Consider the following 18,819-nt stretch of genomic DNA (forward strand, 5'->3'; position numbering starts at 1 on the left):
CTTAGCCCTAATGTGCAGTGATTTGTCAGCTCAGAGATGGCAGAGATTGTTCTTAGGAGGATAACTAAAAGGTGGGCACAAATTTAATTTCACTTGGCAGCAGGAGGGAGGAGCATACAAATTAATGTCTCAGATTTGTCCGCACAACTGACTGTGATTTATATTTGTGGGTTTGTGACAAGAAATCCGTTTGGCAATCCCAACCCACTAAAGACAAAACTCTTCCCTGAAGTTTCATAAAATTACGTATATTTATTTTTTATCATTTGTAATTGGAGTATTTTGTGTTGAATTGTATTTATTCCGTGTTTTGTTTTTGTTGCCTTGCACTCTTATGTTTTAATTATTGATTTTACTACAAAGTACATTTCGCTTAGGAGTATTCTGAAGGATTATTTTAAATACAAAACAGAAAGATGGATGGTATGGTATGCTACCGATTGAACAACTTACAAATTAATATCACTATAACTGCTCAAAGGGGTCAAGTTTTTAGAGGGAGTGGTGCCAGGGGGACAATTAATCAATGAAATGAATCAGAATTCAGTGTGAAAACTGTTTGCCGTGTCGATCATTTTGGATTGCAGAAATATCTCAGCATTGTTGGTCATCTGAAAGAAGGAACATTTAAGGAACTATTGCAAGTGAAATGTCTTTTGGAACCCACCTCCTTGAGCGTCAGCAGCTCGTCCTTGTTCTCATCGCACAGACTGAACAATGTGGCTGCCTCTTGGAGCGCATAGCGCGGCGTCTTTGGGTTCACGTAGTACAGCAACTCCCCTCGATCCGCCTTGCCGTCGTGGTTCTTGTCAATAATGCGCTTGAACTCCTCGCGACGCTCCACCAGCGTCTTGGAGATCAGCGACTTGCGCAGCAGATCATCGTCATCGTCCACATTCAGGTCGGAGAACTCCTCGAGCGTCAGCTGATCGTCGCCATCCTGATCGAACTGCCGCAGCAGATCGTCCACCAGCTCCAGCAGATTGGACACACTCGACTCCGGATGCCTGAAGCTCAGATACTCATCGATGGTCAGCGTGAAGAGATCGGTGCGTGCCGCCTCCGACCAGCGCGCCTTGTCCCGCATCATGTCCTCGCGGGCACGCCGGTTCAGCGCCGTGTGCCGGATCTCGTCGTGCTCATCGATGTCCGCCTCCGTCATGCCATGCTCGCGCAGAAAAAATCGATGATACTCGTCCCAGGTGATTAGTCCATCGGCGGGTCCCGTGTCCACGCGCCGAAACTCCCGGGCGTTGTTCATGATCGCCTCATCGATGTGCTCGACAATGCGGCGATTGATGTACTGGCCCAGCTCCTGGATGGACAGGCGTCCATCGTGATTGCGATCAGCGCTGCAAAGGGACAGGCAAAATGTGAGCTAAATACTGTGCTTAAGGCAGCTCTGAGTCCTGCCCCATCTGCCTTCTGGCTTCCTCAAATATTTGTTAGATAATTTCTCAAATTTTCAAGTGTCTTGAAGGGGCAGGCACTAATCAAATGTTCATTATACATTAAGTGCCCCAGGGCGTGCCCCCAAAGGAATTTCGGGCTTCAAATTCCCTGTTGCACACTTGCCGTGTGGCTTGTGTTTCAGCCCTCTCTCTCTGTGCCACCTCAGGCTGCATATGACAGCTGTCTAATGATGAGGCTGTGCCTGTCCCCTGGCGCCTGTGCCTGCCCCACAGCTTGGCAATGAAGTGCGAATGCCCAAAACAGGTGTCAGGCATTAAAGCTGCACAGTAGGACTTGGGCCAACTGCCAAGTGGATGTGGGTGGAGCTGGGCAGGGACCACTGACCAGAGGGTAAGGCATGCCAAAAGTGACTTTAACACAGCCTTACCTGTGCTGGCATATGCCTTGCTTAAAGCCAAAGCCATCTAACCGCCGGAATAATCAGCAAATGTGGGAGGAGGGGCAGGGAGTAGGAGCGGGAGTATGAGGAGTTGTAGGTGGAGATTGCCGCGCTCTTCGCCTGGAACATTGTTTGTGCTTGTGATTGTGTGTGTTTGCGAGGACACAACGGAAACGGAAGCGGCAATGGCAGTGGCAGTGGAAGTAGCAGCACCAATGACTGTGGCTGTGGCTGTGACTGAGGCTGTGGCAGAGCGGCAGCAACAAACCACCGCAGCCACCGCACAGTGGTTTCATTAGCATATAGTTGATAAATAAATAAAGTTGCAACTAAAACGATTTTAAGTTGCCCCTCCCGCTCACTCCACCTCTTGGCTCTTGAAACTTTTCTCTTACTCTCCCACTCCAACTGTCTCTCGCTCTGCCTCTCCTAATTCTTCGCTCGGTCACGTTCTTGGCGTCCTCCTCTTCGCGCTGCTCGTTGCGCTTCTTTTGGGTGAAATGTATACGAGAAACGTTTGCGGTCGTTTGCTTAGTTGGATCAGAGGGGGAGGCAGTCACACACAGAAAAAGAGCAAGAGCAAGGAAGCGGAGTCACAGCAGGAGAATGGGAAGGGGAGCAAGCAGCACAGCGACTGAAGCAAACGAATGTAGAAAAAAGGGAGAGAGAGAGAGCAAAGCAGTCAAATCCTCGAATATAAAAACAAAGTTTTGTTCGCTTTGCGTTTCTTTTCTTTGGCATCTTGTACGTGCAAGAAACAGAGCCCCACACAAAAAAAACAAAAATAGAAAAAACGAGGAGGAACGTTGTGAGACGCGTCTTAAGCCGCGTCACAACTCTTATACCCGGTACTCAGTACTACATCTGCAACTTAGCGGTTATTTGTCAAATTTTACATTTTCTCTTCATCTGTCATCTACATCAACAACACTACTCACGCCAACACGCTCCTTTAGCTCGCCACCCTCCCCTAGAGACACACACTGCAGAGTCAGGGCAGAGGCAGCGGCAGAGTCGTGGCAGAAGATGAGTCAGAGACGTGTCAGGGGAAGAGGCCTCTGCCACTGCGCGAAGCAGAGTGTGAATGAGAGAATGTGTAAAAGCAACAAAAGCTGCTGGACAGGGTGGGTTTAGCCACTGCAACTTAATTTCTTCATTGTGGCCATAATAATGATCCAATCGGATCCCAATTTGGTGATCAGATAGATATGGTCATTCCCTACGGAATGGCGTTTTTAGTTTTCTTTTATCTTTAAAATTGTAGATTTGGGAGGTTTTCGCCCTTTTGCGGGGGCGAAAGAGGGCGTGGCTCATTTTTGAAATACACTTGTAACAGTGTGAGCATACAGAAGTCTGGATGCAAAATTTGGTGGCTCTAGCTTTTATGGTCTCTGAGATCCAGGCGCTCAACAAGACGGACGGACAGACGGACAGACGGACAGACAGACATGGCTCAATCGACTCGGCTATTGATGCTGATCAAGAATATATATACTTTATGGGGTCGGAGACGTTTCCTTCTGTGCGTTACATACAACCGTTATGTGCACAAATACAATATACCCTATTTACTCTTCGAGTACCGGGTATAAAAACCTAGGGAAAAAGTCATAGAAGTGTGCCTGGGAAGCCAAGGTTTCAGATACCCTAACAGCAGGAGGCTCACATCAAAGCTATGGCTTCTATTTATTTGATGGTATCAAACGGCTAAGCTCTGGCTAGATTTTCACTTCTAAAATCAACTTCTAAAACAAACAAAAAGCAAGCCTAAAGATTAGTTTCGTTTCAAAAAATCAATGAAGCATTTGTTCTAAAAAAACTCTTTTTTTATGCATAAAAATGGATAAAGACACAACAAATTGGCAAGCGTTCGATCTGGAACAAATAAGGCTCATCGATTTGGAGCTGGCTAGGGTCGAAAGTGGAGAATCTTCTGCCATTTCGCAGCCAAGAGGTGCAAAGAAGACATTGCCCACAGGAAAGGAAAATGTCGGGGAAGAAAAAGGATAAGAAAATAATGTTGAAAAGGAAGCAATAAGCAAGGGCTTGGAACTGAACCATTAATAGATACACAACTATGCCTATGTATATCTTCGAGTCTACCTATACAGAATGCCTAGCCACATTCTGCTTAGAATCCATTTAAAAAGTGTTAATTATGCCTAAGAATCAAGGACCAACGACTCGACTTCTAACCCTCTCTAAGCATTCTCTTCAGAATCTCCCTTATTCCTTATATGTCAAAGGGTATCTCTCAAAGAGGAAGCAAACACAAACGGAAACGAACTTTTTCATTCGTACATTTTTGTGCATTTCAAAAAAAGCTTTTTCAAAAAAGCAGCGAAGCTTCGTTTAGCCCCTGCAAAAGGAAGTACACGGTTGTCCTCTCAAGCCCTAAGCAGGGTCGTTTCCTTTTCCCCAGGAGAACAGAACAGATCAGAGCAGTGCAGGGACAGGGACAAGGACGGGTAGGGAGGGGATTGGGAGGATTTGTTACAAAGCGCAAAGTGCATTTTGCATAAGCCTTGCGGTAGCTCTGAAGTTGGCCAATTGCTTGCTGCTGCGCCACATAGTTCCACAGAGATTCGGCAGTTAAATGGGGGAAGGAGACGGGTGCAATGCTAGGCAAAGGACTTACTAAGCGTACTGGGTGCCTGTCTGTCTGAGGTTTTGGCCTACAGGATCACGCACACAGTGATACATAGAAGATGCTTTTTGAGTGGTGCATAAAACTATTATTTGATGGCAGAGATACACGACAGCTGGAGGAGTTCTACATATTCATGTTTTCGGATTTATCCATGCAATACTTTTGCCCTCCACCCCTCCCCCCCTCTCTCTCTTATCCTAGTTTGTGTCTTCGTTTGCTGTTGCACTCTGTCTCCCTATTCTTTGAGTGTCTTAGACTTTTAGTCACTGCTTTTGGTCAGAGTATAAATTTAAACAACGAAAATTGTTGCCTTTAAAAATTTGTTTAAGTCTTATAGTGGATTTTGCGCATTTTATTTTGGCAAAAGAATTTGTGGGGGCTAGCATATTAGAGTACTTAAAAGAAGATACTTAAAGAAATTCTCAACTTCCAACTTTAGACAAAATTAATCAGCGAAACGAAAAACGGAGTTTGCCTGCCGTAAATTAATTACTCTCCACGAACACATCATATTTTCGCTATAAAATGAACTTAAAATCAACTAAACAGGACAACTACTCTCACTATCTCTTTCCCTCCCTCTGTCGGCACGTTCTCCCCACCAATTTTCTAAAGAAAGAAAACTTTTGCCGCGTGTTGCGTGCAAAGTTTTAGCCGAAAGTTTATTGCATACTTCTGTGGCAGCGGCGGTGGCAGCGGAAAAGGAAGTGCGCCATTTTAGCGCAGTGTCCAATCAATGCAATGGCGGGGCAGAACGAAAGGAGGGGCTGCAGGAGGTTCCTGGCATGCCTAATTGGAAGCAAAAGTCAGCATTGGACACGGGGCATTAGCACGCCTCAGTGGGTTGGATCGGGAATGGGATCGGGATCGGTCATGCATGTGGAATGAGATTGGAAACTGGCATACAGCAGGGCAACAGAGAGAGCGACAGAGAGAAGGTAGCAAAAGAGAAAGAGACAGCGAGAGGCATGGTGAAAAGGGAAGTACCGTTTACAATTAAAATTTATAACAATGTCGCATGTAGGGGACATGTCTCTCCCCGCCCTTTCAGCGCGGCGACAGTTGCAGTTTCCATGGCAGATAAAATTTAATTGCTCCTAAAAATGTACAGGACAGCGAACCCGCACAGGACACACACATCCTGCCCCACCCCTTCTGAAGCCCATTGTCAACCGCATTATTAAAATGGAATTTACATGCCAGGAGGCAGGAAGAGAGGGAGGAACAGGAACTGGGGACCGAGGGCCTCCACAAAATGATGGCTATTAATTTCAGACAGCAACGCAATTATCACAACATTTTCTGGTCAGTTTAATTGCAGTTTAATTCCAAGGCGACAAGTGGGGCCCGGCACCACATAATTCACACGGCAACAAAGGCCACACAAACCCCGCCCCCAAAATGTCCCTCGAGGCAGCTTAAAGTTGCCAAAAAGTTAACAGAAAATTAAACATTTAGTGCATTTTCCTGTTGCGCTTTAATTTGTGTGTATTTTTCGTAGGGAATTGTAATTTGATTTGTGTTACGAGTTTTATTAGAATTGAAATGCAAAATGCGATTGAATTTTCGGCAGCCCCGTGGGAGAGTGTGTGTCGTCGATGGTTTTACATTTTATCCTTTATCAAATATTAATAAAACTCAAACGCATACAGCAAATGCAAATGCAAACACACAAATACAAATGTAAACGCCAAATGCGTACACGCTTGGCCACACTTGCAAAGTGTGATATGCCCTGAAGAGCAGAGAAGGAAGGAAGGAAGGCAGGCAGGCAGGAAGGGACTGGGTGCTGCAGCCTTGTTTCGGGATTGGGCATTAGCTTTGCTCTGCTCTCAAACGCCCGAGGCGCTGCACAGTGAATGCTCTGCTGATGGACAGCTTTCGCTTTCGCTTCAGATGATTATCCTGCCCGTACATTTTGTAGTCTAAAAGCGCTGCAGGTGCTTGCAACACTTCTTTTGCCTGAGAATTGGTAGAGCAAAAGAGAGAGATGGCCTTGAGCCGAAAGCAATCAAGCAGATGCTCAAAAGGGAAAAAGGGATTGTACAGGGGAAATTGTAGTTAGTGCGGCTGCCCATAAATTGTGCCTTTGGTATCCATTTTGCATGTGAACTTAATTGAACCAACATAAATTCCCATTAGTTGACAGCAGCAGGACACAAACAGGACAAACAGAACACATCCGTTTATGCGTTGCTTATCCTGTAGGTCCAAAATCAAATACTCCCCCTAGGCACTATTATTTATTAAACTAAAATGCCAGTTTTTCGGGCTGCAATTTTGTTTCCCAATTTTCCTTATTTTTGTGGCAACTTTGAAGGAAACTTTTTAGCTAAAAAAATAACTTTGGCAGCGAGTCAAATAATTGTGAAATTGCAGTGACAGTTTGATGCCATTTTTCTCTCTCTCTGTCTCTGTCTCTTGGAATGCACACTTTTCGCCTGGCAAAATTCCTTCTCAACACCTCACGTTTTTCTTTGCTTGCTTTCTGGCGCTTTTGACTGCCTGATTACACACCCCCAACCCCTCAAAGCACAGCATCAAACTGCCATTTTCGCACAAGACCATGACTGGGAAAAAGTTTTAAGGATACTCTGTTCTGCCCTCTGCAAGCCCCCAAAATCCGAGACCCCTGTAAAAGAATCTATTACGACCTCTAGTGTGGCTAAGTAATTGCCCAATTGCCTAATCGCTTGTGCGGAGTAGCCGAGATAGAGCGTTTTATGTAGTTAAAGTAATTAGGGGAATTGTGCAAGTCAGCCGGATAGAAATCAACACTGTTTGCGCCCTCCCCTTCCCTTTTCCCCCTGACCTGCCCAGGCAAGGCAATTACTGGCAGGACAGTGCAGGGCAGAACGTAGGTTAAAGCGCTGTAAATAATGCCGAAAATATAATTGAATTTCATACAAAATTTCATCGAATTTCGCATAAATCTTTCATTGATTTCTCTAATCTTTCTCTGTTTTTGGTACTCTTTGATCTCGTTTAAGTCCCAAGAACTGTTCCCCACAATCAACGTTTATTATCTGAGTAATTCGATTATCCTGTGGATTGCTCACAACAAATCAGAGACAACAAATCTGTGTCCTGTCCCTGTCTGTTTCTGTTGCTGTCTCTCTGTGGCTTTATTGATTCAATAAACTGCACCCCAACTGATAATATCTCCCCTCTGCACCTACATGTACACGACATCCATCAATTCTGAATTCCGACTGGCTGTTGGCCACTAATTTCCACAATTTGTCGTACATAGAGTTATGGCTGGCAGTGTAGCCAAAGGGGGAGGGGAGTTCTTTTCCGCCTCTCTGGGGAGTGCCACAGGCCACATCGTTATGCGTTACAATAAAGAAGCTGCCGCCGAATTATTAGAGTCCCGTTCCCCCACCCCGAAAGCTTACCGTTTGAAAGCTTTGGCGAGTATTTGCTTCTCGTTCACATTGCTGGCCGCCAAAATAACTGTTTCTGGCTGGTTAGAGGATTTGCTGGCGGACAAAACTGAAGTCCCCGTTGCGGCTGCGGCTACTCCTCTTGCTGCTCCTCCTCCTGCCGCTCCTGTCTTGCCTTGCACTTTCTCCTTGCTGCTGTCCAAATGGTTGGCTGATGCCTCGAGGGAGGGTGGCTGCTGCCGGCTGCGACTATTATGCCCCACATTGGTCTCAGCAGCAGCCGCCTCTTGGGCAGCAGCAGCAGCAGCAGCAACAGCAACGCTACTGGTGCTGCTACTGCTATGACTGCTGGCTGGTCCTTCCTTTTGGTTCTTCTGCTCCCGCTGCCGCTGCTGGTCCCTTTGCTCTTGCTGATGCTGCTGCAGCTTGTGGCTGGTGCTGTGCAATATCAGGCCAATGAAGAACATATAAAACAAAATTGCGCACAATGTCGAGCAGCGCAGCCAGCGGAAGCTTTTGCTCAGCTTGTTAACGAAAGTCATTTTGTAGGAGCCTCCACAGACAGCTCCGTCGTGGTCCCCTCTGCTATGGCTGGACAATAGCTGGACGGGGGAGGGTGTTGATGGAACTAGCAGCAGTCTCTGCGTCTCCTCCTCCTGCTCCTCCTGCTCCTCCTCCAGCTGTTTCCACGCGGTTTCCTGCTCCAACTTGGAATCTTTTTGCTTTGCCGCCGCCTCTTCCTCTGGTTGCGTGTAATTTGCTGTAATTTCCACACACACACTCTGCTCTCCTCCCTCTCTCTCGCTCTCCTCCCTCTTTGTGCTTTCTTCTTTTGCCTTTCAGTAGCTTCTAGCTGCGCTGTTGTTGTTGCTGTAATTGCACATTAATTGACTTTTATGTTGGGACGGGGAGACAGAGACAAGGATGATGATGGTGATGATGATTCTGCCTGCCAGCCCAGGGGGAGAGTTTTCTGTCTGCACCAATTTGTCCCACACTGTGCTCGGTGTGTGGCCACGCCCACTTTTAGTATGACTGCTTCTGGTCGAAGTAACTGTAACAAGTTCTAATACCAATTTGATGTGTTATTGCCACTCGCACGACGGTGCTGCTGCTGCTGCTGCTGCTCGTTGTGGTTCTCTGTCTCTGTCGATTTCTGGTTCTGGTTCTGCTGCTGCTGCTCATTCCCGTTCTCATTCCCATTGCCATTTCCGTTTCGCCTGCTCTTCATTGCTGTCTCTTTGCACTCTCTTCTGTGTCGCTTTTGTGTTCCTGCTCTTTCCTTCTTTTTGTGTGTCAATTTTACATGATTGTTACAGGCAGCGTTTCCATTAAAGTCGATGATTATGTTGACGTTAATGATAATGAGAATGCTGCTGGAGCTGGTGCTGCTGCAGCTGTGAAAGAAAAGAAAAGTGAAATGGATAAAAGTTAAGCAGGTTGATTAGGACTTTAGAAGATTTGGCTTAAAGTTATGGCAACAGATCAGAGGATCAATTGGGATGCTTAAAGGCTTAGAGCTTAAAGGGATTTGTTAGCTTTTAAGCATTTGGAGATTCTTATTACAAAGAGAATCATGAAAAGGTGTACTCTAGGGCCATGGACTCCAGATTCTTATATGTACGTAATTTTCATGTCTTTGTTGCACAGAACCTTTTAGCATAAGAAATATACATTTAGGAACCTTAATGGGAGCTCAAGCCCTGAGGAGAACCACTTGACTTCTGCAGGTGCCTTCCCGTTAGCTCTACAAGTTCTTTCCTTCGCCGTCAATTCCCTTTTTTAATGCACTTTCATGCCATGATACAGCCTCAACACTTATGAAAATAAAAAGCGACCTTTGTGCTTAGAGCATTTACTTTACTTCATTTTCAAGCCTTTTACCTTAGTAGCACTGTCCACTTCACTCTGGAATTTCTGTTTTGCATTCAAGTGCTACACTCCCCACCCACTCCCAGTCCTACCCTGGGCGGCAAACCAACCGCAAAACTTATTAATTAACCCCCACTACAGCAGCAGCAGCAGCAGCAGCACTTTGCTCACTTGAATGACCTCTCAAGGGGAGGGACCCTGACCCGCCCACAACCAGTGAAAGAGCCAAAAGGGGATTCAGTCATTAAGCAGCCAACGAGCGAATTAGAAAATTCCCTCAAGCCACCCAGAACCGTTGCCAACCCCTGCCCATAAATTGCACAGTTTTTTCCCATTTTTCCCATTTCATTATTGAAGTACGAGATTCCGAATCGGCCATAAAATTGAGGCCAAGCTAATGACTTACACTAAAACGAGAGTCGTAAATGAGATCACAGCTGAGATGGGAGACGAGATGGGAGTTCAGAGTTCAGAGACTGAGGCTAGACCACCTCTGATGGGTGCTTCATTTTAAATCTCACACATAAAATTCCAACAGTTGTGCATTTCCACGGAGCATTTATGCGGCCACATAAACGGAGAGCAGAAATCAGAGTTGCTGGGGGATGGGATTTAATGAAGTTTCTGTGGAGCTGAAGGTGTGTGCTGTGCTGTGTCTGGGAATTAATAAAGCTGTTAATAAAAAGAGAGCCATAAACTGGTTTTAATTTTGTTGAAATGAATGCCGGTTTATGGATTTAAGATTTATGTAGGAAATATCAAAGAGCTGTTCGACAGACAAGCCATGATTCCGGCTGGGAAATGCAGGCCACAGAGCTATCCAAGATCTGTCAAGGAACTGCAAAAGGTATGATAAAACTCTGCCGAAGATCTGCCTAAGAGTGTTCATAGAAACTCTTAGAATGATATTCTCCATCTCCTCTCTGACAGCTCTGAATATTTAAAGACTTTCCATTAATGCTTCAAGACATTTCATTTTCAGGGCACAGTAATTTACTTTGGCATTCTTCTCGTTCAACCCACCCGCACATTTATTTATTTACTTTTTTGCATTGGTTACCGACCATTAATTGAGTAAAGCAAATGGAAAATTTCCTCCGAACTGCAAGCCACTCAACGCGAAAAATACGGAATTGGTGTTGGCCCCCCCCCTCCTGTTGGCCCTCAGAATTTACCGCGCCATACATAAGTAAGCATAATTTAATCAGATATTTATACATGTTTTCCACAGATGAATGCTCACTGAATGCATTACCAGTTCCGCTCTCGGAAGGGATTCGCAGTATCCTTGCAACTGCTTCTCTGAATGGAATCCCAACACCCTTTCTGCTTCTCCTTCTCCTTCTTCATCTCTGAATGGATATCGAACACCCTTCCGCAGTCTACGAATGGATTCCACAACCCTTTCTCTCTTCCTCCTCTGCTCGTATTCTCTTTCCCAGACTGGAAATCGCAGCACGAATTCGATTTGACTTACTGACTCAATTTGGATTTCTGAATATGTTGAACCATATAGCAGGGGGGAAGTGTTGCCACTCCCCTCTCCACTCCTCACACTCCCTTGGCCCTACTCGTGTGGATGTTTTTGTGTGTCTTTTACGATCCCCTACTTGTTGTTGCTTGTGTATTTGTTGCTGTTGCCACACTTTTTAACGCTTTTGTTTCGCGTCGTTTACTTTTGTTTTCTCTCTTGGTCTGCCCTGCCCTGCCACTTCTGGCTGTTGTCCATTGCTGTTGGCCTGGCTTTTATTATGGCTAACAAAAAACCAGTTGAGCATCTTTTCAAACACTCGGATTCATGTTCAGATGCGGATTCAAAAGAGAGCCAGAGATACACTCGGCGTGAGTCGCAGCTGCTACCAAGTCGAGGGGAGTCCGAGTGCGAGGCGAGGCGAATGCGGAGCATTTGTATTGTGTTGGTCGCCACTTTTACTGTTTGTCCATTTCATTTTTGCTGTTTTTATTAACTGGGCCCTCTCTGCACTCTCTCACACTAAGAGTCTCTTGTTTTATTAGCTGCACTCCACTCCCCAAAAAACAGATGGCCAAGAAAAAGGAACATTCACGCACAGAGACACAGCCAGAGAGCCAGGCGAAAAAAGTTGGTAATAAATTTTTAATGAAATTTTCTGTGCAACCTTAATGAAAAACTGAAAAGAGGAACACACAGAGCGACAGAGACAGCAAGAGCGAGAGAGTGCGAGGGGGGGAGCGAGGGGAAAAGTCAGGGACACTGGCAAATGAAACTGAAACTGGAGCCACACAGCTAGAAAGATTTTTTGTAATCAAATTTATGTTCATATCTCGCCAAATCAAATCCAATTAGCAACTTTTTAAAGTACTTTCCATGGCAGTCATCGTCCATGTCCCTGTACCCATCCTCATCTTCGACTTTGCCCACCCTTCTCCTCCTCCTCCTCTTCCTCCCAATGGCCACGCCACGCTGGCTGCTCATTAAAAGTGTCCCTCTTCCAGCAGCGGAGATTGTTATAAAGATTCACACCCGGAACGCCATGAACGGTCCGTTTTATGGAGCTGCCATGGCCCCTTCCCCGCGCCCGCTCCGCTCTACAGATAGTGTCAATTTCAATAAAAATCGATGATGTAGCAAAAAATGCAGGGCGAACAAAGTGGCAGGGGGAGGGGAGTACGAAAAAAATGAAAAGAAAGTTGAAACAAAGTGAGAAGGCTGCGGTGGGGTATACGGACTAAAAGATACTTCTTACTACGCATCATATTTACCGAATTGAATGATCTTAAAGTATTTGAAAGTCGAAGGAAAAAAAGCCAACAAAGTGACAAATTGAGGGTCCAAGTTCCAGTTGAAGAACAGCCAAGATTTCAGCTCTTTTATTCCGTAACTGTAACTTTATCCACATTATAAAATATTTGCAAAATTATACCCTCAAAATGAGTACCTGTGGCAAATGATTGTAGTTTTAGATTCATAAACTTTCTTTTGGAGTTGCAGATAGAACGAGATTTAATTGAAAATTATGTGAGAACATCTCCTATCCATATTCCATATATTCCTTTGCATACAAAATTGCCAAAGAAACAGCATACCCTCCGCTCTCCACTCGCCTACGGGGTATACAAATGCGTTAAACTTTATTGCAAAACTATTGGCAGACAAGTGGCAGAAGATAGAGGAGACATCAGCGAGAGGCAGTGGAGCAGGAAGAGGGGCAGCAGAGCGGAGAAGAGCAGCAGAGGCTGATGAGCGCGACGTGGGAGAGGGACGCTCTTCAGAAGGGTTGGAGGAGGGGCTCAAACTTCTGCCTGAGGAGGCAGCGATAAGCACTCGCTGCCTGCACAAGTTTAAAGATTTGATTTGGCAAATGCTTCGCCATCCTCCATTCACCATCAGCCATCCTCCATCTCCTTTCTGCCCCTCCTCCTCCTCCTCTGTGGACAATCGGACAATCCCCTCCTTCTCGATTCCTCGAGCTGCACATTACAAAACGATGATAAAGATGATGATGATGGAATGTTTGCTCTCCTCTCCCATTGATGGATCCATCGTTTGTTTGAGCAGCAGCAGGGGGGGACAAGGGGGTACAAGAGGGGTGTGCTCAGTGGCCAGTTGAGTTGGGAATTGGCAAATAGTTATGGGCTGTGGGAAGAGAGGGCAAACGGATAACAGTTTGATGCAATGCGAGTGATTGTTTGTGCCACAAGAGGAATGCAGTTCGAGCAGCAGCAACAACAACAACAACATTCAGTTAAATAGATCAGGAATGTGTGCTCCAAAGGAGTGGGGGGGGAGGGCATCTTTGATGGTTTAACCCCAAGGTTTATGTGGCATCAATAGTTGAACGATTTCAATGGATTTTGTGGCAGTTTGTTTGAATTTATGGAAGAAGTTCCAATTCATTCTAAATGATTGCTGGAAGATGACAAGAATTATTGCCAGAAATCCACTTCATGCCCCTCAATCTCCTCTTGAAATTCTTGGCTATAATTGGCTTCATTTTATCCTGCCAAAATATAATTAGCCATTTATGAATTGCATTGCTCTCGACTTAATTTAAATTATCACAGAAATAGCCTTGCCAAAATGCACAACGAACATCCCATTGATTCCCAATCAATGCCATTAATTATGAGAGCAAATTCACGCAGACAATACACCATCTATTGATCCATCCATCTATTTATCTTCTCCACCAATTGAACATGAAAATAATCCTCGATACTCAGCAGTAAAAGAAGGCGCACAAAAACCTCTTTTGCAACAGCGTCATAGCAACGGCAGCAACAACAAATCAGCAACAAAATTCCATAAAATATGCATAGGAAAATTCATTTCAATTTTTCGGCCATAACCATTTTTCGTCTCTCAGCCTCTCTGACATTTCAATTAAAACTCGAAGGGATTTGATGAGAGCAGCCACCAATAATGATGATTATGATGATGCTGATGATGGGGGAAGGATAACTTATTATAGGGCGGATTGGGGGCTGAAACTCTGATGATAATGGCAGTGGGCTGCTGCGCTGATAGATTTAATTTAACTTTTTAATGAACTCGAGCAGAAGTGGGCGTACAGCTGAAGCTGGCTCTACCCATCCACAATTTATACCAATTAGCAGGAAAGAGGTTGTACACAATTCAAGGGGTGTGGGGGGATTTTCTAGATAATTCTCAATTTTTAATTTGAAACTTATTCCGTTTAAGGTCTGTCCCAAAATTGCTCAATTTTGTTCCTGGGTTGGTAATTTATTTTCCTTGTTTTTGGGTGGCCGGCCCATAATCAAGTCGGACAAAGTCAGAGCTAGCCGCACATTTGCATGAGCATGTGAGCGTGTGTTTGTGTGGTTGAGAGGGGAAAACTGCACTCAATCAGTGCCGAGCAAACAAGCTGCAACAACAGCAGCAAGGCAAGTATATCCCATCCAGCCCCAAAAGAACAAAACCAAACAAAAAAAGAGCAAAGCAGGCAGCAGACAAATAAGTTGATTTGTTTGTTGTTTGTAGAGAATGAAAATGCCGAAAAAGCGCACAGCCAAATGCAAATACCCACAAGAGAGCGCCGCACACAGATGCACGGCAAAAAAGGGAAAGGGGTAGCAGGCCAGCAGGCAGAAAACACGAAGTGTGGATGCTCTTGTTCGCCAAAGAAAAGTCGAGGATTATGTGGCAACATTTTGGAGTATTTTTCAGCTACGAGAATTTCTGAGTTCTAAGAGCGTTTGAAATATGTTCAGGCTGCAGTTGTGCTCTAAAAGTACTCTAGATGGAACTATCTTTATCCATATCACATATCACAACTTTATGCACACACAAATTAGTTTGTATTCTCTGAAAAAAAAGAGTAAAAAATAGTTGAGCATTCGGTACAGTGTACGGGGGGAGCGGGGAGGTAATATGCATGGCAGCAGTGCGTTTAAAAAACTAAAAATCCAAAGCAAAGCTTGTTAGTCTAACGGCGCGGCGCGGCGCGGCATGGTGCGCACATCGCGTATACGCAACGTGGTGCAGTGGCAAGGCAATTGCCATGACAACGCAGCAGGTGGCAGCAGCAGGAGCAACATCAGCAGCAGCAGCAGGAGGGGCAATATAACGAAGAGATTTTTCAACACACAGACAGACAGAGAGTGGCAGCGAGGGGGGGAGTCGAGACCAGTGTGGCCTCTTCATGGCCTGCGAAAAGTGCACAACAAAACTTTGGAATGCACTTGAATGCAAAAAAGGGAGCAAAGCAGCGACCCACAGCACAAACAAATGAATGCTCAGCCACATGCCCCACTCTGCTCAGTGTGTTTTGGACGGGGGGGGGTCCAGGAAGATTGGCAGTTGTTGTCATGACAGGGTCACAACGCTGACACAGGAATAGCATCATCAGCATAGGACCAGAGCACACAACCTTCCAGTCAGATGTCAGCTGAAACTGGCAACCCGAAAGGAGGTTCGTCTCACATTTTTACACAATTTACACTCGTGGCAAGGCATTCATATGTAAATAAGCCTTTATTAGGTGTGTGTCGCACAGAGACAGCAGTGGGTACAGCAGGACTCCACGCCAGCAGGACTGACGGCTAACCCTGAACGAAGGCAAATGCAAACCGAGTTTGAAGCCAATGCGGAAGGGAAATCAGAGTGGAGTGGAGTCTAGTCTGGGCTGCATACTGATTGCTGTTTGGATTATTGAATTGATTGTCTCTCCCACTCTCTATATTTGTGGCCCTTTTGCTTTGCTCTACAAGGCTCTGGCTCTGGCTCTGGCTCTTCCTTCCTCCTCCTCTTTCCTCCTTATGTGCATTTATTTGCTTTTTTTTGTGGCATAGTCGGATGTGGCTTCTATAAATATTGAGAGTTTCAGGCTAACCAATTGTTTTTCGAATAATGATAGTAAAACGAGAGTTTCATTTGAGAGAGATTTAGGGCCTGGCTTTCCCTTTCCCCTCTTTAAGATTCCTTTGCTTTGCCTTGGCCTAAAATGCATGCCTTAATTTTCTAACAATTTCCCATCAAGAGCGCTTTATTTTTCTACTAATTCCCGCTTTAGTTTATTTCGCCACACAAAAATAGAAGAAAAAGATAATCTTCCTATTTAATCTGTTGTTTTGTTGTTTGCTTTTCCGCCTCGAATTCAGTGACATTGATGGATGGGCGAAACATTCCGCATGCACTCCTAGAAGCCAATTTTTGCTCGGCTCTACACAACCAAATCAATCAACTTGGAGGCACTTTCCCTGGACTGCCAGAAAGCAGATTGGATTAGTTTCGGTTGGTGATTAGGGCCAAAGTGTTCCACGGGCAAAAGTGGATTAGCTAACAGCTAACAGCCAGATGCCTGCTTTGGATAGGCCTCCTTATCCCCCCTCCCTATCCTATTTCCAATCTAATTATTGTTTTATCTTTGGGGTCTAACTATAATTTCATTTAATTGCCTTTTGATTAGGGGTTTTCCTATGGTCACATGCAGATGTTCATTGATATGGCAAACATTTTACATTGGAAATACATTTCGAACGCTAATATAATACAACACGAAAAAGTTCGCATTTTCATATTAATTTTACAACCACAATCCCTGTATCGTACCCGTATCGATGAATTTTGGTGAATGATTGGGGAGACTGTGCTTCATGTAGAAACTAATTAAAATATGTCGATGATGAAACTTCCTAGAAACATAAATATACAAAGTTCCCCTTCGCCATTTATCCATCATTTAAATCACTAAACACTAAATGGAATGTCATACGTGCATGGCTACCGGCAATATTGATCGAAAGCTGTACATATTTCGATGTCTAATTATAATACGCTTAAGCCATGCTTCTGTGTCACTCACTCTCCGTTCCATACCATTCCCATTCCCATTCCCATTCCCATACATGTACAATCTCTCACCTCTTTCTGTTTCCCCTTCCCTCTGTCACGCTCTGCATTTCTATGATTATGTTACTTTGGTGGAAACGGCAATTGGAACACGGCAACAAAACATGATTACCTCAACCGGTTGCACTTCGCTGCAGCAACAAACAGCAACAGCAACAACAGCAATAGCAACAACAGCAACATCTGCTCTTCCCTCTTGCTCTTTTGCGCCAGCACAAACTTTTTGTGAGTGAGAGTGAAAGAGGCAGGCAGGCCAGAGAGGGCGCCAGAGAGTTGTGGGAAGAGATTAACAGTGAAAAAGCTAGCCAAAGCTGGGTGAGAGGGGAACATGGGGAGAGCGACATGCTTGCTCATGATTGTCGTTTTGCCAGTTTTTGTGTTCAGCAGCTTGGGGGGGAAACAGAAGGCGGGTGGCGGTCACAAAAAGTGAAAGTGCACTTTAAACACAAACACAGACACCACATCCATACATTCATACATATGTATGCTCTGCATATGCATTCGTATGTTTACGAAATGCCACATGTCAAGCATACGTGTGTAAGTGTTTTACATATGTACACATGTATGAATGTATGTAACATGCCTGTATGTCAGTGTGTCTGGCTGTAATTGCAGCTGTAACTGCGAGCCGACATTTAAACGTAACAGACACATGAGCTTTTCAAGAGAGCAGAGAAGAGAGCTTAGAAATGTCAGGCCGTCGGACGGGGCGCAAGTGTGTGATCAAAGTTTAAGGTGAGGCAACAGGCATCGCTCTTCATAGCTGCACGTTGTGCCTGCAACTCGCTGATTTATTAATGATGTGCAGCATTCAGTCTCATCAGTCTCTGAAATGCAATTGCAGTTGTGCTCTGGCCCTCACCTTACAGTAATACTCTTGGACAGACGAGTCAACCTTGTTATGTGGCGGGGGAGGGCTAGATGTTTATAGTTCCCACCATGACTGACTGAATGAATGAATTTGTGTGAATGTCCACATGTCTGGCTGTGTGTGCGTGTATATGCTTTCGCGAGGGTGTTGGTATAACAATATAAGCGCGGAGAAGTGCAACAAATGCATGAATAAACAACAACTCAATTTGAATAAAGCAACAGCAGTTACTGCAACAGCAGCAACAGGGCTGCAGTTAACAGAGCTACACATGGGAATCCTCTTTAAAATGGATAAACTAGTTCCAGTAAACACACGGGCTTTGAGTTAGACTTTAAGTAAAGTGAGAGAGACATCAATTTTAATAGTGGATGAACTTTAAGCCCCACTTGAAAACTTACTTAACTTATGCTATCTCATTTAAATCTCATCTCAAATAAATAAACTAAATTCCCAATAATAATAAAAACTAATTCCCGTTCAATTTTAACGCTAGTTTTACTCTGAAACTAGATTACCTCAGCAAGTGAATGCAATTTACGATCTAGTTCCGCTCTGAATACCAACTCTAACGCAACTTTTTCGTTTTATTTCGGCACTGCAGTTTGTTCGCTTTCATTTTTTATTGAAAATCTATATGATCCAGAATGTTTATGCGCAAAAAAAGAAATAAACCTGATTTTGGCAGAATTACAGCAACCAGCAAACTGGTTGTTGGGTTAGTTGCTGGCTTTGTTGGCAGCTCAACGCTTGGCTAAGCTCTCTGGCTCTCGCGCGCTGGCGTTTATTACATACAACAATTGATTTTCGCTATGCGACGCGAAGCAGCAGGCA

General features: G+C 44.8%; 1 protein-coding gene across 2 annotated transcripts; it reads right to left on the reverse strand.

The window, feature by feature from the left end:
* Positions 1-310: 310 nt before the first annotated feature.
* On the reverse strand, positions 311-12,167 carry LOC117898030 (45 kDa calcium-binding protein). 2 transcript variants are annotated; one of them, XM_034807168.1, is made up of 4 exons: positions 12,162-12,167; positions 7,901-8,470; positions 668-1,352; positions 311-611 (listed from the first exon to the last, which is right to left on the reverse strand). In XM_034807168.1, the coding sequence occupies exons 2-4, from the start codon at positions 8,428-8,430 to the stop codon at positions 537-539; spliced, it is 1,290 nt and encodes a 429-aa protein (XP_034663059.1). In that variant the 5' UTR covers positions 8,431-8,470; positions 12,162-12,167; the 3' UTR covers positions 311-536. The 2 variants fall into 2 exon arrangements, with proteins under 2 accessions (XP_034663059.1, XP_034663058.1); XM_034807167.1 differs by lacking the exon at positions 12,162-12,167 and having other exon boundaries at positions 7,901-9,285.
* Between the last annotated feature and the right edge of the window lie 6,652 nt (positions 12,168-18,819).

The sequence above is a fragment of the Drosophila subobscura genome, chromosome O, assembly GCF_008121235.1.
Source record: "Drosophila subobscura isolate 14011-0131.10 chromosome O, UCBerk_Dsub_1.0, whole genome shotgun sequence".
NCBI classification, from domain to species: Eukaryota; Metazoa; Arthropoda; class Insecta; order Diptera; family Drosophilidae; genus Drosophila; species Drosophila subobscura.

Coding starts and splice junctions, on each gene's coding strand:
- LOC117898030 (XM_034807168.1), bottom strand. CDS start 8,430: ATGACTTTCGTTAACAAGCTGAGCAAAAGCTTCCGCTGGCTGCGCTGC. Junction 1,353..7,900: donor CTCGCCAAAGCTTTCAAACG/GTAAGCTTTCGG, acceptor GTCCCTTTGCAG/CGCTGATCGCAATCACGATG. Junction 612..667: donor AGCTGCTGACGCTCAAGGAG/GTGGGTTCCAAA, acceptor TCCTTCTTTCAG/ATGACCAACAATGCTGAGAT.